This window comes from Halyomorpha halys, unplaced genomic scaffold (assembly GCF_000696795.3).
Source record: "Halyomorpha halys isolate HHAL.00 unplaced genomic scaffold, Hhal_1.1 Scaffold5072.1, whole genome shotgun sequence".
NCBI classification, from domain to species: domain Eukaryota; kingdom Metazoa; phylum Arthropoda; class Insecta; order Hemiptera; family Pentatomidae; genus Halyomorpha; species Halyomorpha halys.
Genome location: NW_027113544.1, coordinates 30,861 through 56,967, shown reverse-complemented (window position 1 = coordinate 56,967; position 26,107 = coordinate 30,861). Strand labels below are relative to the sequence as shown.

The 26,107-nt window shown below is 29.7% G+C and overlaps 1 protein-coding gene across 1 annotated transcript; it reads right to left on the bottom strand.

Moving 5' to 3' along the window:
- Positions 1 to 475: 475 nt before the first annotated feature.
- Positions 476 to 25,059, bottom strand: LOC106691922 (NFX1-type zinc finger-containing protein 1). Its single transcript, XM_014437821.3, has 10 exons — positions 24,929 to 25,059; positions 16,689 to 18,508; positions 13,591 to 13,674; positions 13,240 to 13,514; positions 10,997 to 11,146; positions 8,547 to 8,811; positions 7,064 to 7,259; positions 4,318 to 4,479; positions 2,618 to 2,782; positions 476 to 984 (listed from the first exon to the last, which is right to left on the bottom strand). The coding sequence occupies exons 2-10, from the start codon at positions 18,469 to 18,471 to the stop codon at positions 675 to 677; spliced, it is 3,390 nt and encodes a 1,129-aa protein (XP_014293307.1). The 5' UTR covers positions 18,472 to 18,508; positions 24,929 to 25,059; the 3' UTR covers positions 476 to 674.
- Between the last annotated feature and the right edge of the window lie 1,048 nt (positions 25,060 to 26,107).

The window sequence follows — 26,107 nt, the reverse complement described above, 5'->3', positions numbered from 1 at the left end:
ACATTTACAGCCTATTTGTAATTACTAATCATAAAAAAAAAAGAAAAGAAATAATAACTAACTATTGAACAACTACAGTAATCAAAAACTATCAACTAATTTATAAAATTATCCTAATGGCACATCAGGACGGAACATGTAAGAACCAATAGTATGCCTTCCTATACATTACAATTCCGAGACTAACAAATATCACAGTTTGTTTAATGATACAGTCATCTCAAAGGACGGTAAGGTAACTCATTAGTTTTTTCTTAAGATTTATCATCAGTAATAATAATTATTACAAAAACATAACAAAATAGATTGAAAAAATACATATCTAAAAAATGGCTAACAACAATAAACTTTTCTTTTTATAGAGACTTCATAATTCAAAACAGCAAAACCTTACAATGTTACAATATTGTTGAATAAATTTAACTTATAATCTCAAGGTAGTTATGTGAATATTTTAAATGGAGTTTTTGTTTAAAGTCAAAACAATTCTGTTTCTTTTGTTGAGAGCAGTAGACTCTCTATTGTAGTTAATAAACCACTTCTAAATAAAGACATACAAATAACTATACTAATAATACAGAAATTATCACAATTCGAGACTAAATAATAGATCTAATACAATATTATATCAGCTTATTCAGAAGAAGGTACAAATAAAACTATTAACAATTAGATTAGAATAACAGACACTGACCGTCGGGATTGTGAGAACATCCCTCGACACATTTTCCTTTAAATTTTATACCTTCAGTCTTTTCATGACAATTTTGAAAGTATGTATGGGAACAATGGTCAGAAATATCTTCAACTTCCACTAAACAGCGGTATAGGCCGATGCTGCCCCATGTAGACGGGTCATCTTTATCATACGAGCATGGTAATCTAACTACATGACCACAGTCCAATACAGTTTGTACCAACACCTCACAAAGCCCACACTTTACGTTACAGGGTTTTATACACTTATGAATCCCACAGGAACTCCTGAAACATTGAAAATTTGTTTTTAAAAAATATATCATGATTTCTTTAAATTCTAAAGTTAAAATATAATGAAAATTTTTCAAAAATGTTTTCTACATCAGCCTTGTTAGTCAAGTCAATGAATGCTCAAAGGACAGTGTAGATGGAAAGGATGGGGTGTACAGTATATAAACTGTTTGTAATCAAGCGAGAAAAACTTTTTCAGCCTCTCCTTTGAATCTGATGCTTTACATTAGATAGATAGAATCCAAAAATCAAATTAAAAAAAAAAGATATCTACATCTTTTCTCCATTGACCACCAGAACTCAAAATCACTATTATTTTGTTTCAAAATGGCTGATCAGAGGTTTCCATAGCTCCATGTACAGGTCATATATGAAGATAGAAGAAAAATATTGTCTTTAGGAATCACTATTCCAAAGCTTTAAAAAAAAATCAATCTAACTGATTTTTCAATTGAATGGCTTTGATTTGAGTAAGAGTCTGAACTACCACAATTTTGGAAAAACATTAGAATTATGAGCAAAATCCTCATTTGTTTCCCTTTAAAGCTTTATTTATTGTGTCTGTTTGCCTAAGACCATAATACCAACTTGCTTACCCATAATATGGAGTATGAACTATATAAACTTTTTTTTACTTTATTTATTTATTGATATTTATAACTGTACATTATATAAAATATTAAAGAAGAATTGTATAAGTTTTGGAAACTGGACCATTGAACAATTCCTCTTTATGCTTGGAATAATGATACCAAAAAACTTATTAATTGTTTACCATTTATTGACTCATCATTATCATTCTCTCAGGCATCTAAATAATGTAATATTACATACAAATTTAATACACATGGCACAAGGGGTATCAATAGATGATTTTATCCTGAAATACATTGTAAAATTCCACTCCCAGCAGCCAGCAGTTAAAGGTTCAGTAACTTACAACATTGGAAATCCAACCGCACCCCAAAGACAACCCCAGGCTGATGCAATACATCCTGCTACAAGGTAGGAACCGGCAGGTAAAAGTACCTCATACCTCAAAAGTCAATTATACAATCATATCATCTAGCATCTCATCCACTTACTGTCACACGACAAGGATAAATTAAAAAAAAAAATATTGAGTATTAAAAAAACTTTCGATGATTAAAATAGTTGAGTCTTAGTTCAGCCAATTACTGGCAAAGTATCAAGAGAGTCTTTTATACCTATTTGTCCCAGCATAATATTAAGCACTGCATGCTAGGAGGCAGAAATCACTTCTCCACGAAGCCTGCACTCACTAGGGATTAGACAGACAGAACAATTTTCAGTTCAAATACTTTAGATGACCACGGGTCAGCAGTGATCTCCAGGACTAGCCCCTCCGAGCTTACAACATCTAATTAGTAACTCAGTTTAAGTTATATTTTATGTTAATTTTAAATTTAATGATTTGCATAATATCCTTTTTCCTCTCGGTAAAATTCCTTTTGATCTCAAATTTTCATTACATTTTAAATATAGGTTTTATTTTATTTAACGCAATAAAGATGTTATTTTTTTCTTAACAAACTAATATTAATTATTGTCAAGACCTTAGAAGATGAAAAACTGTTAATAAGAAAGCATTTTCAAAATTACTTACATTTTGGTACACGGTTTTTCGCACTTGTAAAAGCTAATCAGCGAGCATGCCACTGAATTGGAATGATCACAAGGAAACTTATGTTCGACGAGCTCCATACAAGGCCACGGGCCGCACTCCTGGAAGCAAGGGTTCTTACATCTATGTCTGCCGCATGCCATAAGCCTAAAAATTGAGTATAATTAACATGGTTATAAGTTCTCAAATTTAAAACAGAATCAATTAATGTAATCCTATGTATAATTTAGGTATATATTGTTGGCAAAATAGTGAAACCATGTAAGTAAAACTTACTTTTAAATTAAAAGATTTTATTTTACATACAAATAAACTCATTTTTGCTTACTATCCAAATAAACTATAAGATGTTAATTCATAATGATGTATTCTTCATTTATATTCTAAGTAAAGATGAGGTTTGATATAAATTAAATTTTTTTAGAAAGCCATAAGAAGTATGAGAAATTTAACAATAGATTTTATTTGAAAACAAATAGAGACAGACTAAAAATATTGCAATTTGAAGGGCATAATATTTTATGATTCTTTTAATAATGTTAATATAAAACAATTTGTTACTAAATTATATAATAATATAACGAGGCAATATTATATAATATCAGCCAGCTAGTCATTATTATATTCACTACTATATTTTATATTTTCTTAAGAAGAGCATTAAACAGTTTAGTCACAATGAGAACTGTGAATTGAGAGGCACAAATTGGACCCACTCAAATCTGCAAATTGAGAAGTAGACGATCAACGTTAAACATGGCAGTTGGAAAACATCCTAGATGGGCTGTTGTGGAACTGACTCATTTAACTGATTTTCGATGCAGAATAGACCAATTAACTTCTTTATTATCTTAAAAATAAAAATTAAAACAGAAATTGATGTTATTATAAAACCCCTTACGCAACCACTTTTAGTACTTATCATTCTATAGGATATTTAATTAAATATTATAATTAACCAGTTCATTATTAATTACACTGTCAGTTATTATGTTTCCTTAGTTAATTAAATTAATAGATCTTTTCAATAATACATACTGTGATATATCAGTTCACTATTCTTTATTATGTTAATTGATAATTTTTTTAAATTCATCTTTATCCTCATCATTTTATTTAACTTTTTGATAGTTTCTATATCTCTATCTCTTTTCTATTACTTTTTTTCTCTTGCATTCTTTGTATCTTTTTAATTTTAGTCCAGAAGAGACCTACATTGTGGGTCAATAGGTCGGCGATACATAAATAGTTAAATCGAAGAGTCACCCAAGAAGAATAAGGGACTCTTTGTTAACAATCAGTGTTTGTTTGTTGAAAAATTGTTTTCAGCAAGTGTGAGCTTGTGACATAGAAGTCATCAAAAATCATCAGTAAATTGGTTAGTGTAGTACAACATAAAATTCTAAGTATATTTGTAAAAGTAATGTTAATTAAGCTAAGTGTCTGTTCTGATTGCCTAGAAACCCACCCTGAGAGAAAGAGTCTATAATATATATAATTAAAAATAAAAATTCTCATATTTATTTAATATTTAATCTTTTTACTTAACCTTTTTATCGTCAAAACTATACTTTAGTTATGAGAATAAGTAAAAATTAACAAAATTCCTTTCATTAATTTTAAATAATTTTGGAATATAACAATATATATATATATATATAATTAAATATAGCAATACTTACTTGTTACAAGGTTTTCTACATAGAAAACTACTAAAGTTAAAAGAGCAATCGAATACACCACTGTGTCCACAACTGAGAGTTAAGGTTTCTATATACTTGCATGGTTTAGAATCACAAACTTCATAACATTTAGATTTACACTTATGACCACACTTCTTGTATCTGAAATAAAAAGAATAAGTGTAATTTTTATTATAAGTTATGAAACATAATCAAAATATAGTCAAATATTATTCAATAAAGCTTAGAATAGCAAAATTTGTATTAACAATGGAAATCAGACCATCATATATTTAAATAAACTAATAAGGAGCAGTGCACTTTCAAGTTTAGTAATGTTTTGTTCACACTAATCGAAGTTCCAGTGCATTTTTGAGCCATAGACAAAAAAAAAAATGGACCCATTGGATAGAGCAATTAAATAAATAAATTCTATACATGTTACTTCCCAGAACACTTTTTTTCTCTTCTAGTAAACAGATAAACATAGCCTATTTAGATCCACCATATATCATATGGTACAACTGCCCATGATCAATGCTAGAAAATCTCCATATCCTGGAAGTATTCATAAGTTCACAATGCAGTCATTGACAAAATGCATATATCACGAGGATCACCAGACAGATGATTTGGTAAGGTAAACAAATTGGTACTCAAAAAAAAAGGTAAAAAAAATTGGTAAACAAATGGTACTCAAGTAGTAAATAAATCCATTTTTTTACCTCATTATTATATTTTATAAATTAAAGAATTTGCATTGGAAGATTATTAGTTGACAGTACATAATTTGAGGAAGATAGCCCAGGTGACAGTAAACAAATGGTACTCAAGTAGTAAATAAATCCATTTTTTTACCTCATTATTTTATTTATTTATTTTTTGTTTACCCTTTATCTGGCCAATTCTAAAATATGGAGAGGTGGAAGATTAACCAATAGGTAATCAACCTGTTCTAACCAGTGTGGGAGGATCAAGTGTTTATTCCATGGGAAAACAACAAAATTAAAGTCAAGACCAGAATCAAACCCAGTACTGCTGCAGATTCGAAGTTAATATGATGAAGCCTCAACATCCACACTTTTTTTTACTGTCATCTGGACTATCTTTCTTAAAGAATCCATAGAGAGAACTATGCTAAGCTTAATCAACAGAATAGTAGAAAGACCAAACACTCATTTGACTCGAACTTTTTATTTTATTAAATAAAATATTTTAAGGTCTTATTGTGCCTCCTAACTAGCTATTTATAAAATGATTATAGCATACGATACGAAATCGTATGCTATAATCATTTTATATCCTAACTAGCTATTTATAACATAAGATTAATACATTAAACAAATCGTTATGGCTTCCTGGAGTGACAACCTTGCACCATTTATATTACACTAATCGATTCATACCAAACACCACCAATTTCAGCCTTATCAACCTGTTGTAACAGCAGACCAAATGATAAACTGCTTCAACCTATGACAGAATCTACACTTTTGTACTATCACTGTAGTCTGGGTTGAAACCAAAGTATGTAAAATATTTATCTTTCTAAAACTGGTACATTAAGTGTACGACTTATTATTATGACTGGATAAATTTCAGAAATTATAATTAAAACTATTGCTATGAACATGGCTGAGATCCAAAAGGTTATATTATTGTTAGTATGTTACTCAAATCTGATTTAGAGGATATATTTCTTCCCAATATGCCGATTTAAAGCACCTGAAGGATGACAGGATGTTCATAGATTACTCTTCTCCACTTCCCCATGTTCCTTTATGTCTTCTACTCCATGTTGGTGATAATGAACTAGTTGAAAGTACAAATTGTATTTATTTTGATGATGGCCTCAGATCTGGGCTTAAAATGTGATTCTCTCTTTTGATTCAAAAGGTAATGGCCACTTGTTTTCTTATTCTCAACTCGGCCAACAGAGGGAAGCACCTTAGCTTCCAGTGCCATGAATACAATTTAATTTAAGTCGTTCAGGGGGGTTCCCTGAGTAACTGTCATCCTGTGAACTAGGATTTATGTAAAGCTGTGATAGTGAAAGTGACCAGTATATATTGCTCTACTTTTATCGGTATCTTGTTCAGTTTAAACAGAGTACATCTAAAAACAACTTGGAGTGTAGCTGACTTTTGTTTTGGATTGATGCCATAATTCCTTTTTTAGCATTGCAAAGAGTTCTCTCATAACAAGTCCATTCAATCACGTCTGATCCTTTTTGTTAACTAACTTCGTCAGAGAGAGAACTCTTAGGCTTATGGCACTGAATGGCCCCAGAATTATGGCAATACACCCAGAACTAGCTGGCCAGGATGTATGATGCAAAAATGTATTGACATCCGTAATCATGCTAAGCAAGATTGGTTAGGACTGTATAACAATCTTTCACAACTCTTAACTGTATAATAGTTATTTGAGCCCCTACAGCCACCTGGTTGTCAATATAAACTGACTATAAATTATTTATCAAGTACAAGATTGCTAAGTACCACAACTAAAACTTACAACTGTTGAATTAGGTAATCAATTGATGCTCGAACCTTCACCTAATAGTCCTTACAGAATACAATGAATCAATGAGGAACATAGCTTAAGGTTAATCACTAAGTTCCCACTTAAAAATCCTAATCATTTACTATGTTATGGTGAAAGACATTCTGATACATACACATACTGATTCAATACAAAAGTAACCTAAAAATTATATACAAAAGAACATTAACTAAATAAATACCTTAAACAGGGCTGAGAACACGGTTCTTCATGGTACTTGGATGAACCATGGCAAGGATATGGGCAGACATGGCCACATTTAAGCTTAAATCCACATGGTAAATTACAGCCTCCATAATTCAATTTAAGTAACTGCTTAGGATTTGAAACTTTGGTTATTTTCTTGTGTGTCACACACAGCAATGGAAGAGTATCATCTGAAAAATAATTATTCATACTTTTTGTCAATTTTTGTACAAAATGGAAGTTTATTTTAAACTTTCAATTAATATAAGTCAAAATAAAATATTAATATAACATCAAAAACGATGATCAGAGCCTACTACTCAAATACATAAAGGGAAGTAAACACAACAAATTGGTTGTTAAAGGATACTTTTATGTATCAAAGACCGTAGTAGTTGTAATGAAATAAGGTGGATGGCCATGTAGCCACCCTCAGTCCTAAAATATTGAAGACTTAATGAGGCCAGTCTTTAAACTGCCATTAGTTCAATAGCACTCTGTTTACTAGGCTAAATTAATATAATTATTATTGATCATATAAATTTGATTAAACTAAGTTTTATTTAAGAATATTGTAAATATTAAAATAATCAGAATTAGTAATTTTTTATTTCATTTTATTGAACTGCAAAGAAATCTCAGAGATACACCACTTAATCCTCCAAAATATCCCCTCACAAAACTTGCTATGAAAAGTGATTTATTTCAATTAAGCTCCTAAAAACAACCCTTATAATTTTTTTTTTTTTTTTTTTAATGATATTTCACGAAATTTAAATAAACTTATGATAAAGCAATTTTTACTTAATTTATATTGGAAATTTTTCTACAGTATTTCTACTATAAGACCTTGTTTCTCAGAACAACATAATATTGTCTTACACAACTATTCCTTTCACAGCCTCATTCAATAAATTATTTATAAAGAGAGACATCAAGTACATTAATTATGAAGGCAAGTATACCCAACAAAAGTATCCATAAATTCATTGATAGTGAATAAAGTTAATTAATTTTTCTTAATAAAATTTGGGTAGATCTGTTAATCTATAGTATTACATTGTTTCAATATAAAATAATTAAATTAAATTAGCTATGTGTCTTTACAAATTATCAGTCTAATTGTTGTTAAGGTAAGTAATAATTAAAATATATGTATATATAGTTGACCGTAAAGATTTAAATATAAGTAGATGGTCAGGGTTGCGGTCAAAAAAAGAAGAAAAAATAGTTTAAAACAATTTTAATGTCCAAGATAAAAAATAGTTTTAAACTATTTGTTCTTCTTTTCTTGACTGCAACCCTGACCATCTACTTATATTTAAATAATTAAAAAATTTTTTTTTATTTTTTAAATAAAAATAAAATTATGAAAAAAGGGGTCCAGCACATAAAAAAGTAACACACTTATGTGAAAAATTAATAATAAAATACTTAATAATTAATTGATTATGTAAAAAGCAATAATAGAACTTTACCTATAGCTTCTTTTGATTTCAAGATATTTTCAATTTTCTTCCAACTGTCACAGCATGTTTGAAGGGTAGTCATATTTCCTATAATATAAAGACCATGCTTTGCTCTCGACATGGCAACATTAATTCTATTCATTCTAGCAACAAAGCCAATCGTTGGGCTCTTGCTCCTAACCAACGACAGCAGAATTATGTTGTTTTCTTCCCCTTGGTAATTGTCGACAACTTGAATTTGTACACCTCTCATCAAAGAATAAAATTGATCTTCCTAAAATATATACATAAATTATAATCAATTACAAATTAAGTAGATGTGTACATAAATATAGTTATCAAGTATTTTTTAATTAAAACCCTCTCGTTAATAATCTCAGACCTCATAAATATAAAAAAATATATACAGTGAAGTCTCAGTTATACGAATATGAGGGGGTACCAAAAATTCTTCCTAAAAGTGAATATTTCGTGTAAGTGAATACACAATACATATTATGTATGTATATTTTTTAGAAGAACGCAGAAAAATTGCGTTATGTTTGGTTGTTTCTTTTGGCTGAATATATCATTCTTTTGCATTCTGTTAAGGTGTTAGATTCCTTCTCGCTAATTTCTTTCGCATACATAAACGTTTTACATCTTCAAATACTTCAAGAGCTTCTGCCAAAGATGGAAGAGGCAAAGGATCTTCGTCATCTGAATCGGAATCCTCCAGCTTCCTTCGGTTGGGGCTGGGGCAATTTCTTCGATTATGGCTTCATCGCTATGAGGCGTGCAGACTGCCGGATTGTTGTCGTACTCTACGAAATTTTCGATTATAATGTCGGAAGAGACTGTGGGAACAACATTCGACCACTCCGGAGGGCTTTTGAAAACTTCTACCTCTAAAAAACTTCCACCTCAAAGAAACCACCGATTCTTCATGTCCCAAAAATCTTCTAGAGCGAACCCTGCTTTACTGAAGCACTTTTCGATAGTAGTAGGCTGAACAGCATTCTAAGCGATTTCAGTTTTCGTCACATTCGGATTGTCATCAACTTCTTTTAAAATTTTAATTTTGTCTTCCACAGAAAGAGATTTTTTTTTTTTTGCTCATGATGGTAAAATTCGGTTTTTCACGCACATTCACTTCAGGCGTTAACGAGGGACAGACAATTTTTATTTTGAATCGAAAGTAGGGAGTAGAATGTAAACATAAAGAATCAATGGGACCGGATGTTATTCGCGGAAAAAAGTTGTTTACTGTTTCGTTTTTCACGGTATTTTTTGTCCTTTGTCTTGCCACGTAAGAAAAAAAAATTCGTAGAACTGAATAAAATTTACCAATATGTACATAAAGCGGGTCCAAACTTTCCTTAGTATAACTGAATGTTTCGTATAACTAAGTTTCGTATAAATGGATAACTACATACACATAATTAAGGGGTTTTTGTAGGGGATTGAGAAATTCTTCGCATAACTGAATGTTCCGTACAAGTGAGTTTCCTATAAGTGAGACTTCACTGTATATAAAATTTTCTGAGTATTAGGCTTCAGTGTTATGGTTTATTATAAGATGCTTAATGCAACACCATGAAGATATAAATGACAAATAAAAGTATATCACCTTTTTGTACACTAAACTGATGATAAATTTAAGTAAAACATATTTAGTAGCCATGTGTATTTAACTAACAAGACATGATGGAATTAACATAAATCTTGATAGGATACAAAGCTATCAAAGGCAATGATATAGCAAATAAGCAATGCTCAAGAAATAAGAAGGGCTCAGAAATAACATTAATAGACCCAGAACCACACTGTGACACATTAATAAGGAAATAGGGGCAATAACCAGGAAGGAAATAGGCTTGGGAAAATAAAAATACATTAATCTATCAATGAAAGCGGTAAAATTTTACATAAGCCTGACAAAAAAGAGCTGAAAACAATAACTGTAATCATGACCCACTGCCTGTTAAAGTATCACAAGAAGATGAACTTGGTGGAATACTACACTTGACCTTTTTTGAAATCAAAATTGTAGTACCAATTAATTAACTTCACAACTTGGACCTAAAAGTGAATAAGTTAATTTTTAATTCTAAATCAAATATACTTTTCTACAATGAGCCATTAGTTAGTGATAAAGCCATCTCTCTGTTATAGCTGTGAACATTAAAAGCTTTAAAGTGCTAAGTAAGAAAGAAAGCAGCTTTTACTAACAAACAAACAAAAGATTATAATAAAACTTTCAATACCTGCTATTATTTGTAGCCTGTAAGATACACCACCCTGAGGAATTATAAAATATACTATTTTCAAATTAATTCACAATCTCTTTCCTTATTATTAATGTTAAATTAAATTAAATATATTATTTATTACACAGTATTTGTAATTAGACAAAATTTCGGATAACTAATAATGGGAAATTTTATTTAAATAAAATTATAATAATACAAATGACTTACAGTGGCTTGCTTTAAATACTGATACTGAGCAGCATAGGTAGCGAGGATCGTTATTTCCGAAGGATCGTAGTCCTGTTTGACGAGGTAATAAGCCAAAGAAAGGAGAAAATCAGCTTCATGGAAATTCCAATGGCTTTGGCTGTCATTTCCCTAATAATAATAATAAATCATTATTAAAAATTTTCACTATTTAATTGGAGCAAAATTTATTTCAAATTAATATTAAGGAAAAAATACCATCACAATTTAAATTTTACAAAGGAGCGTTAAATATACTGGGTAAGCATAGGATAGCAAAGGCTGAGCACACTGGAGCCACAGTAAAACAGCCTCTACTATCGTTAGCACCCTCTAATGCAGCAACTCAGATAACAGCTTTTATTTGTAAATGTAGTCAATTAAACCTGTTACTCAAGATACATTTTTAATAATAATAATTTTTAAATAAGTATTTCAAATACAAAATACCTCAAATAGTAAGATACCTCTCTGTTATCTGAATTACCCCTAACTTAATAGTTTATCCTAAACTTAATGGAATCTAATGATTACAAAAACTTCTTAAGTAAACTATGCGAAATACAAAATACTTTTTACCATTTAGTATTTCAAGCAACAAGAAAATACAAAATGCTTTTTCTATGTCGGGTTTGTCAAAATAGTAAATAATTTTTAAATTTTGCATTTTGTTGCCTCAAATACAAGAAACAAAAAATGTATTTTGGCAGATTTAAACTCAATTAGTGGACTCCCTTTAGAACTGACCTCGAAAAAGAATTAATTTTTATAGTTCTTTTTATTTCAAGATATAAATATAATTTTTTTTACTTTCACTTAACTGTACATGGTATATGTTGCAAGGGAAAGTATTGTGATTGTGAAAAATTTTGAATTTGAGTTTTGATAAAAATACACAGTTTGAAGTCCCTTAGCTCCCAATAACAAAATATCACAAAATTATGTGTGAGTATAAACAGCTCAAAAAAATTGGTAATCCCAACTTTTCAGTAATCTTAACAATCCACTGCATCAATTAGTTTGAATTATTGAGTTTATTTTATTTACAATTATTCAGGTGGGTATATGCGTGGAATGTGACAAACTTTTTGATAAAATCGGCTAACCTAGAATAAAGTTTTCATAGTTTCCGATTTCCGATGCTCTAAAACAGCTCTCATTATCTATTGATTTTGTTTAACCTCAACATTCCAATGTATAATCAAGTGGTCTTTAATAATAGCAAGGTCTTATCCTAATTGAAATAGTCTCACAGAGCTTAAATGACAAATTTTTAAAAAATCTTCCTATAAGTACCTTTAATTATGTTTATTTAAAAAAAACAAACAAAGTTTTTATTGTTAAAAATAATACACAATGGAAAAATATTTATGAATTTTATGAATAACTAAAAGAGAAAAATGAAAAATTGCGACTTCCAATTCGAATGGGAAAAGCCAAGACTGGTCAATATTTCCAATTGCATTATGACTTTTCTATCTTTAATTAATAAACTGTTGTATTCTTGGCAGGAGCAACACTTATATTTGATATTCCCATCTCAAAAAATCCTAAATTCTTGTTTATAATTTCCGCCTTTCCTAATATTTAGATTATTTTTCAAATATCACAAAAGCAGCGATAACTTCAACATTAGCCCACTAATCTACAAAAAACTTGAGGGCGTTTGTAGGATGGTAAGTGAAAGTTGTGGGATGCGCGAACCAAATTAGATTTTTATTTCAAGATAAAAATAACCAAATTTTTGCACTAATTTTATAAATATAAACATAAATATATTTTTATATATAGATTACCTTCCATGAAATATTAAGTACCTATTGATCAATAAAGTATCAAAATTGGTTCAGTAAAAATTGTTTGGAGATGTAAAGATACACAGAAAGACTTAAATTTTCATCAAAACATTTTTTCCACGAGACATTTAATCTAAAATTAAATTTTCTTAAAATAAATACCATGTAAAATTATTTTTTTATAAATCTTTTTGATCTCAAAATATTGAAATATGTGCATTCAATAAATTTCAAACAAACAGAGTAATCTGATTCAGAAAAATATTTGAAAAAATGCAGGTAATCTAAGTACACATGCACTAAACTTAGTAACAATATACCCATTCCAAGTTTTTTTTAGTTGTTTAATAATAATAATTGATTGTATAAGTAGAATACAATATTTAAGAATATGTAAAATAAATAATTATTAGGTAAATATTTAATTACTATTTCATCTTCTTTGATGTTGTGATCCACAAAAAATAAATTGTTTGCCATTCCTCGAACATCTGGATAATTGCAAACAGATGGATGATTGGTCAAATCTTGATATATCAAAGGAGATATAATTGAGGCTATTTCAGGCCTCATACGATGTTGCTCATTCAGGTGATAGTATTCCATCCCATTGTTGATCATTCTCTCGAATAGGGAAATGTTCATATTGTATTTTGTAGTTGATGGATGCCACGCAGGTGATGGTTGCAATTGTAGATGATCTCCTATAATCATTTTTCACTTAATAAAATTAATGTATGAGAATAAAAAAATAAGTGCTGTTTAATTTGTATACTTTACCAATTAAAATAACATGATCGCACTCTGCTGGGATTGATGATATGATCAATGGCTCCATCACTTCAGCAGCTTCTTCTATTATAACTAAAAGTACAACGTATTGATATTATTTTTATTTGAGTTGCTTAATTTTATTAGTTTTAGTTTTAATTATTGATATTTTCTTTAATAATAACTCTAATATATAGCTCTAATACTAAATCACTTGTGTCAAATTTTGATTATATATGGCTCTTGGATCATACATCACAAATTAAGAAATTTGATTCTTTTAACTGAACCAATCTCCAACAATTGACAGCATATGATGCATTGTTTTTTTTTAATCATCCTTCAACTGATACTTTTCGAAGAAAAGAAAGAAACTTTTTATTCAATAAACAACAAAAATTCCCAAACATTAAGTAAGAATACTTATTCCTTTCCTTAAAGACCCCGGGTATCTACTAGTTGTTCTCATTTTTTATGGTGTAATAAAGTAATCAAACTAAATATCGATGTAATATCATTTAATATATCAATTTATAAAAATATTGCTTAAATATCATTTAATTTTTACAATTGATTTAAAATAAAAATCAAACAACTTAATACTAGACTAGCCTGAATAGAGAACCAATAGGCTCCAAGTGAATCAAGAATCTTTCAAGTGAATAACTCGAGAGAATGATTCTATCAGAGGATTTGATTCTTTGAATCCCAAATTACCTACTCATCTCTAGTGCAAAGTGAAATACACAGGAACACACATCTATATCTATTTATAAATATATTGATTTTTTTTGTTAACACTTATAAGACAGATTGACTTGATGTTTTAAACACCGAACAGGAAAGAAACAACAATCTTAGGAATGTTGTTTAGATAAAATGTTTCCAGGAAATGAAAACTAGTGTTAGTTATGGATAAGGGTCCAATTTTTCACCCAGTTGTTATAGGGGAAGGATGATTACTTGAAACAAGAACCATTAACAAGGTAGATAGATTTTTTAAAGTACTTTTTTATTAGTACATTAAACAAATGTTTAAAATTAATTTTAAGTTTTTTTTTTTTTACAATTTCTCTAAAAGCCAGAAATTACCTATACAATTTACAACTTTTTTCTAGACTGTTAATGATATAAATTTGTGAGGTTCAGTCAATAATAAAACAACTATATTGCGGTGACATTTCACAAGTTTAATATTCGCAGTCATGTCAAAAACAAAAAAACTATAGAAAAATATAAGAATTGGATTATTAACAAAAACTTATAAGTATAAAACGTAAATTAATGTCACTCCAATCTCATAAAAACATACTCCACAATAAACAACAATATAAAATGCAAAAAAGAAATAAGCAAACTGACCTGCTAGAAAGAAGGGTTAGGGGATATGGAAATACCTAAACAAAAACACACTTACCTTTCTCCATTTTACTCTAACCCAGTTCTACTCTAAGCCTAACACCAGTTAGTTCAGATGATACATTTATGTAGAACACTTGTTAATAAAATGATTCTCTTTTTTAATCTTAATTTCTATTCTGTAAATTTCAGTGTTTAATAATTAATTAAGAAAATTATTTTTTCACTGCAGGGCATGGACTAAGTGAACAATAAAGTCATGAAACATCACCACAATATAGTTGTTTTATTATAGACTTGAAATCAAGAACACCAAAAAAATAAATGTATATATATATTTTTTTGTATGTGTCTTAAGGATCAGCCAATATATCTTTATTTAGGAGACGTTTCTCAACTTTATTGTTTGCATAATCATGCCCTACAATGAGAAAAAAACATTTTTTAGAGCACATACTTTCTTCAACTAATCGCTATAAAACTACTAGTACATAATGTAATTTATGACTAATAACTATTACAATTAAAACATTGTTTAATAAAAACATTACTTACAATTGTCTATTACAGTGTGTTCTACATTGTGATCCAACTAATTCCAGGTTTGTGCCAGAACTGTTTTTTTATAGAGGTAGGTTTGCTTTGGTTTTTCCAAGATGTAACTGTTTTTTTCTAGCAGGTAGTCCATCTGTTATTTCTATTTTGTGTTGTTAATTGTGTCTTATATATTTATTAGTTTAGAGTAACATGTATTTAAATTTTGAACATCTGATTTTTTATAAATATCTCAATTCTTATATTTTTCTATAGTCGTAATTTCTTTTAAATTTTGCTTAAAGTAATTTTTTCTGGATGTATGATTTCTGGTGCATCAAATAAAATCTCCTCCTATCCAATGTGTACCCTCATAAAGTACTTTGTCTAACTAAAACTCTAAACAATAACAAAAAAGATTATGCAATTACATACAAAAGAACAGCCACTTTATTTAAACTTTACACTAACACGAAAGACAAAGACAGAATAGAGCTACAATCTAATATAGTGTGACTAAACTGCTCTCACTACACATTTTAGACAAACAGGACATAAATTCAGATTTGATGCACCAAAAATCATACATCGGGAAAAAACAACATTAAGTAAAATTTAAAAGAAATGATTAGAATAGAAAAACTGTCAGATGTACAAAATTTAAATTCATGTTATTCAAACCTAATAAATACATAAGACACAATTAACAATATTAAATAGAAACAGACAAATTACAAAATATAAATAACAGATTGACTACCTGCTAGAAAAAAAAAACAGTTACATATGGGAAAAATCAAAACAAAGCTACCTTCATTTCAAAACCAATTCAGTCCTGGCCTAAACCTGGAGATAGTATGATCATAATGTAGAACACACTCTAATAGACAATTGTAAGTAATGTTTTAATTGTAATAGTTACTAATCATAAATTATACTAGATATTTGTAGTTTTATAACAACTAGTTGAAGAAATTATGTGTGTCTAAAAAACTGTTCTTTTCTCATTGTAGGGCAAAACTATGCAAACAATAAAGTTGCGAAACATCACCTAATTAAAGTTGTATTGACTGATCCTCATGACCCACAAAACAAATATACACCTACAACAGTAAAGAAAAAAGTATATAAGTGTATATATATATATATATATAAATTAAAATGAAATAGATGATAGAAAGAAATGAAGTAATATTATGTTAAAGCTAACTTACCAACTTTTGGTTTTATGAAGGATAGCATCTTATGATATCTAGCTGCACCTGCAGTTGTGGCTCCAATTATTTGTACTCCACTGGATACAATCTGCCTTGCGTCATAATACTGCAGGAGGCAATTTAATGATTCCATAGCAGCAGAATAACCTTGTACAGCAGTTTCAATAGAATCGGGACGATTTACATTTTTCGGATCAAGAATAATTTTTCTGTAATGCTTGATTTTCGAAAGGAGTAACTGTTTAGAACCACAAGATACCAACCACTCTTTTCTTAGCTTTCGTAGTGTCATTTCAGTTAAGATTTCACTCTTACTTTGGCTGCCTAAGCGAACCATTTTGACATTTGAACTAACCAAAGGCTCTAACACAAGATCTAATGCATTATTTCTAACACAAACTACTAAGATGGGATAATTAGAAGGATTTTGGCTCAATATAAGCGTATTGATAATCGCCCTCGCTAAATAAGATTTTCCAGTCCCAGGAGGACCCTGTATTAATGTGAATTTTTGGGAAAGAGCAGCTTCTAAAGCAGCTACTTGGGATGGATTCAAATTATCCTTGTTGTTAATAAAATATTGTATGCCAGATGAAATTGGATTCATATCTGCAAAAACAATATTTCTTGTTAACGGGAAATTATTTAGATCTATTGTTTTTAGAGTTTTTAATGATTGGTAATATGGCTCGAAGAATGTTGTAGGTTCAATCATATTGTATTGCCAACCAGTTTTCAATTGGTAAGGATTTCCTATGACGGCCACCTTGATACCATTGAACTGTTTATTGGGATTATCATTTCGGTCGCCATTATCTTCAACAGTGGCTACGACAAATGTTGTGAAATCATTGCGAGTGAAAAATAACAAAGAACCAGTCATAAACTTTTTAGTAATTTGAAAATTTTCTTCTTGCAATGCTGATTTATCTTCATCAGAAAAACTTATATGATGACAAATTTTTGATTTCAGATTATATTTGTCTATTGATATCCCCGTAGAAGAAACATTCTTATACAAAAACAATGAGGAATTTTTCTTTACTTTCATTCCGAACATCTCTGATCTGTACTGCTCTATTCCCTCCCTAACTGCACAAACAAAATCTTCTTTTAGAATTTTGAAATGGAGATCTAAATAATGATCTGTGCTATCATAAGCGCCTTTAATAATGTTAGGCATCAAATTTCTATTTTCGTAAAAATCAACAGGGCTTGGATATATGTTCATATAAGAATAATGTAACCTATTCCTCTCAATATAGTAGGCCTTGAAGACTAACAATTTTACCAACTCTTCTAACCTTTCATATATTAGCTTTTCAGAGGCTGATTTTAAAAGAAAGTTTTCCAAACACTTATAAGTCATTTTAAACAATGCCAAAAATTTTTCATACACATCTTCACAAATGGGTAGGTAGGTAACAAGAATTTCGTAGAACCTTATTAATTTCATAAATTCATCTTTGTTATAAACATTATTTTCAATACAGTTGCACAAATACCTAATTATACTATCGTAGAATTCATTAGAAGTAAGGATATTTGAAACATCAATTGTTGCTGAATAAAAAACTGACCAAGGGATTTTAGTAAATAATGTTAATACAACCATCAAGTCTTTGGGATCTAATTTAGAAAGAATGATTTCCTCAATTTTTTTCTTATTATTCAAGTCTTTAATACACATTAAAAGTTCATCTGAAATCTTTTCGGAGTTTTGTGGCAGTAAACTCTTGAGGATTTTAAATGAAAACTCATTTTTAGGTGTGCCCTCCATGACTGTAATTGATGTGCTATCTTTCTATATTAACCATCTGAAAAAGAAAAAGAAAAATAATCAATTTAATGGCTAAAAAGGAAAATATTTTTTTAATTAAAGCTAATCAATGCATTAAAAAAACAAACAAGGAACAAGATGTTATTGTTAATAAAATAATGGACTTTATTCAGCATATAAAATTTTTATACATAAGTCACAAAATAAATATGGATGTATGAGAAAAATACATTATTTTATGCTATTTATTAAATAATGAAAAATAAAAAGTGTTTTCAAATGTAAAACAATAAATATTGAACAAAATTAAAAACACATTTAGAACTATCCAATAGAGATTTACTTGTTTGTTTATATAATCTTTTATCATCATTCTTGTTTGTTTATATAATCTTTTATCATCATTCTTGTTTGTTTATATAATCTATTTAATTATTGAATTCAAGTTAATTTTCAATCAGTCTAATTTTTTTTAAAAAAATGTGATATTCAGCTCCTGATCTTTTTCTCAGACCAATATAAGTGGTATTACAGACATATTTTGAATTTATTTATTTAGTTTGATATTAGAAGAATAGTTAACCATATGTAATAATTACAATTTATCCATGAGTTTAAACTTGGACACTCGGCAACCCAAGCTGCAAGAAACAAACCCCCCACTGTATTTGGGGAAGAGTGTTGTAATGAACAGATCATTTGCCAGTGGTTTCGAAAAATGGCTGGTAACACAGATTTTGATAACCAACCAAAAGAAAAACCTCCGCCAGCAATTGAAGACATTGTATAGACTATGAACCCAACAAATCACCCTTAGTTTCCCTTATTACCGACATAGAATATAGTATTCGAAATAATGTAGAAGAGAACAGATGGAATGAAATGAGAGGTAAGTGTGTAAATATAATAACTAACTACAAAAATAATACTAAAACTAACAGAAACACTAAGACACGCTCTAACACTAAAAAATGTACAGACTGACTACCAACTGAAAAACAAACCACAAAAAAAACCGGTACATATTGTGAGACCTAAACACACACACCTCCATTTTATCTCAAAAACCGTTTCATTCCTTCTCCAAATGTCAAGATAGTAGCATAATAATGTAGAACACTGCAGTTGAGAATTGTAAGTAATGATTGTATTAACCTATATCTTCATTATAATATTTATTAGTCAGAGATTGCACTATGTACTTGTAGTTTTGTGACAATTATTTGGAGCAAGTGTATGATTTTTAAAAAAATGTGTTTTTCTCATTGTAGGGCATGACAATGCAACTATAAATTTGCAAAACGTCGCCAAAAGATGCAAGACCCACACAAAAATTATGTGTATATATATATATGCATGATTGACCGAATTTTTCTGAATATGAAGATGGTCAAAGGTGTGGTTAAAAAGGAACAAAATAGTTACTAACTATTTATTTCCCAATAGTTATAGTTAAAATAGTTGTTAATGATTTTTTTTTCTTTTTACCGCACCCCCCTTCCCCTGACCATCTCCTTCAGAATTAAATTTATATTTTAACTTTTTACATTCTTTCTATTTCTATTCTAATTGTTAATTATTTTAGTAAAGTGGGGTGAAGTTTTTTTTTTTTTTTTTTTTACTATTTTGTACTTTTACTTTTATTGACTGCCTTCCAAACTAACTTCCTACAACCTATTTAGTTTATCTTTAAATGTCCTTATAATTGTGTATCTTCTGTTTCTTTAGTTCAGGTTCTGGCAGTCCTTATGCTGGTCCTATTTCCACTGAAGACCTATACAGTCCCAGAGTGAGAATGCCAAGATACATTTCCCTGGGCCTCCCTTAGATAAATATTCACTGACCCAGGAGGGATTAAAACCTAAAGTATTCTGACTTAACTTCAACTGGAGACTTGTTTGGTCAAAATTTTAAGTTTCTTGGTGAAAATGGATGGCCTCAACAATGTAATTCTAATAAGGCATCATACCTTCCCTCCATACTTCATGGACTTAAAACTTAAATTGATCACATAAGGAGTATTTGTCAAAGAAGTTTATTTGCTCAAAAAGCTGAAATCTCTCTGAGAACAACAGGATGTTTCACTTAAACTTAGTCAGAAAATTTGTAAGGAAAGTAGCAATAACATCATAATTTTATCTAAAAATGATACTTATTATAATTTTTTTTTTTAAAATAAAATATACACTGGTTCACAACTGTTTCTCAGCAGCTATATACTCACTTACCAACAAGAAAAACTGATCTACCATTGTAATCAGTAATAACTTGACAAAATAAAGTGATTATATCTCAAAATAAAGGATCTGTTGACAAATAAGGCAAAATAAAGGATCTGTTGGAAGTCTGTTAATACTTTTTGAACAAGCATAGTAAGTAGAAGTTGACAGTAGTGATCTAATTAAAGAAGTAATAATAATAGTGCGTTTCATCCCACATACCAGAAAACCCAGAAGAACATTGCGTATAAGTTTGATCCTTGTAATGAAAAGTTAAGAAAAAACTGTAGAAAGTGTATTTTATTCCATACAAGATCTCCCAGGTTTGTTTTTATTGTGTTTCTGTTCGTTAAAGCAAGATTTCAAATAGTGAAAGGATAATAAACCACATTATAGGCCATTTGAAGTAAATTTATTTTTTTCCAATATGGCATATATTGGTAACAGGCCTTTAAAACTATTAAACTAATAAATCCTCAATAAATAATGAAATCTTTTAAAAAGATGCCAAAGCAGTAATTCTTTTGCAAACTAACATATTTTATGTTAAAAAAAAAAAAAAAAGATTTTATATAAGTAACTATTCAATAACATTTAAATTTGGAAGTTCTTCCCAAGAGGTGAGGTAATTATGATACTTTGCAAGTCAATAAATATATGATAAAATTAGATATAGCTTAATTAAATATCAAATAGAATGCATCAATAATATAATATCCAAAAGAGAAATTTAAAAAAAAAATAGTTATAAAGAATCACAATATGACACTATATAATAATTAATAAAGAATGGCATAAATAATAGAGTCAAAGCAGCATTTGAAAACTCTGAACAACATGAGTTGTAGGGTCTTTTTTTATGGCTGCCAGGTCATTGACTCTGAAAAGGCAGACAAGCTATTAAGAAGGGTCAGAACTTTATAGTGTATAGGTGGTGTATGACCAGAGGGTTTTATGCCTTTAAGCAAAAAATCAACTACAACTTTAGAGCTTGTCTTTATAACCTGTCTTTATAGTGTGTCTGACCCTTCTTAATAGCTTGTCTGACCCTTCTTAAAAGCTTGTCTGGCCCTTCTTAATAGCTTGTCTGCTTTTTCAGTCCCAATGACCCCACAATGACCTGGCAGCCATAAAAAAAGACACTACAACTCATGTTGTTCATAGTTTTCAAATGCTGCTTTGACTCTATTATTTATGCCATTCTTTATTAATTATTATATAGTGTCATATTGTGATTCTTTATACTATTTTTTTTTTAAATTCCTCTTTTGGATATTATATTATTGATGCATTCTATTTGCTATTTAATTAAGCTATATCTAATTTTATCATATATTTATTGATTTGCAATGTATCATAATTACCTCACCTCTTGGGAAGAACTTCCAAATTTAAATGTTATTGAATAGTTACTTATATAAAATCTTTTTTTTTTTTTGACATAAAATATGTTAGTTTGCAAAAGAATTACTGCTTTGGCATCTTTTTAAAGGATTTAATTATTTATTAAGGATTTATTAGTTTAATAGTTTTAAAGGCCTGATACCAATATATGCCAAATTGGAAAAAAGAAATTTACTTCAAAAGGGCTATAATCTAGTTTATTATCCTTTCAATATTTGAAATCTTGCTTTGACGAACATTATTTTTTCAAGTTATTACTGATTACAATGGTAGATCAGTTTTTCTTGTTGATAAGTGAGTATATAGCTGCTGAGAAACAGTTGTGAACTAGAGTATTTTTTATAAAAAAAAAAAAAATTATAATAAGTATCATTTTTAGATAAAATCATGATGTCATTGCTAGTTTCCTTACAAATTTTCTGACTAAGTTTAAGTGAAACATCCTGTTGTTCTCAAAGAGATTTCAGCTTTTGAACAAATAAACTTGTTTGACAAACACTCCGTCTATCCAACAGACAGTGTAACGTACAACCAAAAACTTGAATCTGCTACAGAGAGAAGATGTATTAACCAGTATTCGGATTGGCCATACTCGAGACACCCAAAGTCATCTCATGAATAAAGAAAATGCACCAATGTGTCACACTTATTTTACTTACAAAAAAAAAAAAAGTATTGACTTTTGGCAATGAACGAAAACCCCTCTTTATCTAAAGAGGAGAAAATAAAACTAATTGACTGGTAAAGTAGGTATAAACAGAAAAAGCATGAAATCCAGGAATCTTTCCTCTGAACTAGCTCTGAATCACAGAATTAACCCTTCAAAATTAATTCTTGTAATGAAAGGTTAAGAAAAAACAGTAGAAAGTGTATTTTTTTCTATACAAGATCTCTCAGCTTTGTTTTTATTGTGTTTCAGTTCGTTAAAGCAAGATTTCAAATATTGAAAGGATAATAAACCGGATTATAGACCATTTGAAGTAAGTTGTTTCTTCCAATTTGGCATATATTGGTAATAGGCCTTTAAAACTATTATACTAATAAGTCCTCAACAAATAAATAAATTAATCCTTTAAAAAGATGGCAAAGCAGTAATTCTTTTGCAAACTATTTTATATTTAAAAAAAAAAAAAATGATTTTGTATAAGTGACTATTCAATAACATTTAAATTTGGAAGTTCTTCCCAAGAGGTGAGATAATTCTGACACATTGCAAGTCAATAATTATATGATAAAATTAGATATAGATTAATTAAATAGCAAATGGACAGCATAAATAATATAATCTCCAAAAGAAGAACTTAAGAAAATAAAAACAAAAAATAAATGGTTATAAAGAATCACAATATGACACTATATAATAATAAATAAAGAATGGCATAAATAATAGAGTCGAAGCAGCATTTGAAAACTTGGAAAAACATATGTTGTAGGGTCTTGTTTTTATTGCTGCGAGGTCATTGTGAGATCTCTGGGACTGAAAATGCAGACAAGATATAAAGACAGGTCAAGTTGTATCATCACCAACTTGCAAAGATGTTATTTCTTAGATCAAAGAAATTGGATGGCTAGAGTGGCAAGACGCATGGTCCATCACGAAAGACAATAATTTAAGAATGGTCCAACAGACAGTGCAACGTACAACCAGAAACTTGAATCTGCTTCAGAGAGAAGATGTATTAACCCGCCTTCGGATAGGCCATACTTGAGTCATCCAAGGTGATCTCATGAAAAAAGAAAATGCACCAATGTGTCACACTTTAATTTGCTTACAAAAAAAAGTATTGACTTTTGCCAATGAACGAAAATCCCTCTATATCTAAAGAGGGGAAAACAAAATTAATTGACTGGTAAAATAGGTATAAAAAAAAAAAAGCATGATATCCAGGAATCTTTCCTCTGAACTAGCTCTGAATCACAAAATTAACCCTTCAAAATTGATCCTTGTAATGACAGGTAAAGAAAAAGCAGTGCAAAGTGTATTTTCTTTTCATACAAGATCTCCCAGGTTTGTTTTTATTGTGTTTCAGTTATAAAGAATCATAATATGACACTGTATAATAATTAATAAAGAATGACATAAATAATAGTTGAAGCAGCATTTGAAAACTTGGAACAACATGGGTTATAGGGTCTAGGTGCACAGAATGGACATGTTGGTGAGTGCAGATGTGCATAAAGTGGCAAGACGAATGGTTCAGCACGAGAGACAATTTAAGAATGGTCCAACAGACAGTGAAACATACAACCAGAAACTTGAATCTGCTACAGAGAGATGTTCTCAGATAGGCCATACTCCAGTCACCCACGGTCATCTCATGAAAAAAGAAAATACACTGATGTGTCGCTAATGCGAAAACGATTTCACCATTAGGCACATTCTCACTCAATGTATTACTTACAAATCACACTGATTCTCTTCAGATTTACAGGAGATGATGAGACAAGACCCCACAACATCAAAACATTTTCACTTTATATCTAACATTTTATACTTATTATTTTATAAATAATTAATATCTATGATCACACATATCTAACTCTAATTCCAAGATGTATAATTTAATAAAGTAATTTACTCACTACATCAATTCTAATTGTAACTTTATAAAATGTAAATTGTAATTGTAAATATGAAATTGTAACTGTAAATTTGTAACTTTCTCACTTTGTAATTGTAACTTTATGAACATGTCGATTGTAATTTACTAACTGTAAATCCAGTGTATTGGCCTAAATGGTCGAAACACTTTAATAAATAAAAATAAAAAAAGAATGGCATATACAAATGATAACAAGGCATCAAAGCAATAATAGATAGAAGAATTACTTACCAATAAAGAGACCCTGAAGAATAATAACAACCGTCAACCTAATGATATAGAACCTCAGCCAAAGATTCAAGCCCAGCTCATTCCCTGACAAGTCCACACTAGTCACTAACTCGACGGAATTCACAACAGGAATAAGCTACTACTCGCACATGCGCAAATGGCGACTGGACTGCATTAAATCCAAAGAGCATCTTTCTCAAGATACCCTAATTCAGCGAACTAATCCTCACTTCAGGTTAATCAAGTTCTTCATTTATGGTCGGATCCATTGATTATCGTTATAATCGGTAATTTTAACAATAATAATGAAGATATGACCAATAGAGAAATCTTTAATGAAATGAATATTCGTATAAATTCAAAATGTTTATTAATTTAGCAATACCTACTATATTGACTTCAATAAGAATGTTAAACCAGAAGATGATATTTTATGAAATGCCTTGTTCTCTCTATGTGTTTACTGTTTAGTACATCTTGACGAAGGCCGAAAAATACCAAGACATTCACCGAACGCCATAATCACATTAAAAATTTAACTTGATATGTATGGAGCCTGCATCAAATGACGAAAAAGGGTATCGGGATGAGTAGAGAGCTCTCCGAGTACTTTGTTGGTCTACGTAAAGCCTTTGCCTAAGGAATTAAAGGAAATATACTTGATACTCTGATAGAGAAAGAAGTAGATGCCCTAATAATTAAGGCCCTGATTGGTCCCTACAGCGAACCTAAGAATCTTATTATAACGAGTCATCAAAACTTTTTGCAAAGTCAAAAATAGGCGTATGTCATGGTTGTAGTGTAACCCCTCTGTGTTTCATATTAGTTTTGATATACCATTAAGGGAGAAAAAGGAGATGGTGAATTTTCAGCTTAAACACAGGGAGAGACAGCCTGTTCTTTATTATTACCTGAGCTCCCAATGACCGTGATCTCGAAACATTTTGATATCGACGTGCATCGTGTTTTGGAAGTAGGAATAGGAACAGATGTAAGTTATTTCAGAAGATAAAAGCAGTATAAGAGATCTTGGAATATAATGACACATATATTGTTGACAATGAATGTTCTCACAAAGAAACAGGATCCATCACCTTATGGACTTATCCCTAGGTACTTAGGGTTTAGCAAATTCCGTCACCTTAGCGCTGTGTATAACGCAAATTTCAGCAAGGTGTT

Bases quoted from the DNA above. Each gene is read 5' to 3' on its own strand.
- LOC106691922 (XM_014437821.3), bottom strand. From the start codon at position 18,471: ATGGAGGGCACACCTAAAAATGAGTTTTCATTTAAAATCCTCAAGAGT. The intron at 13,515-13,590 runs GTAAAGTATACA...AAATGATTATAG, and splicing joins CGATCATGTTATTTTAATTG to GAGATCATCTACAATTGCAA. The intron at 2,783-4,317 runs GTAAGTATTGCT...CTCAATTTTTAG, and splicing joins TGTAGAAAACCTTGTAACAA to GCTTATGGCATGCGGCAGAC.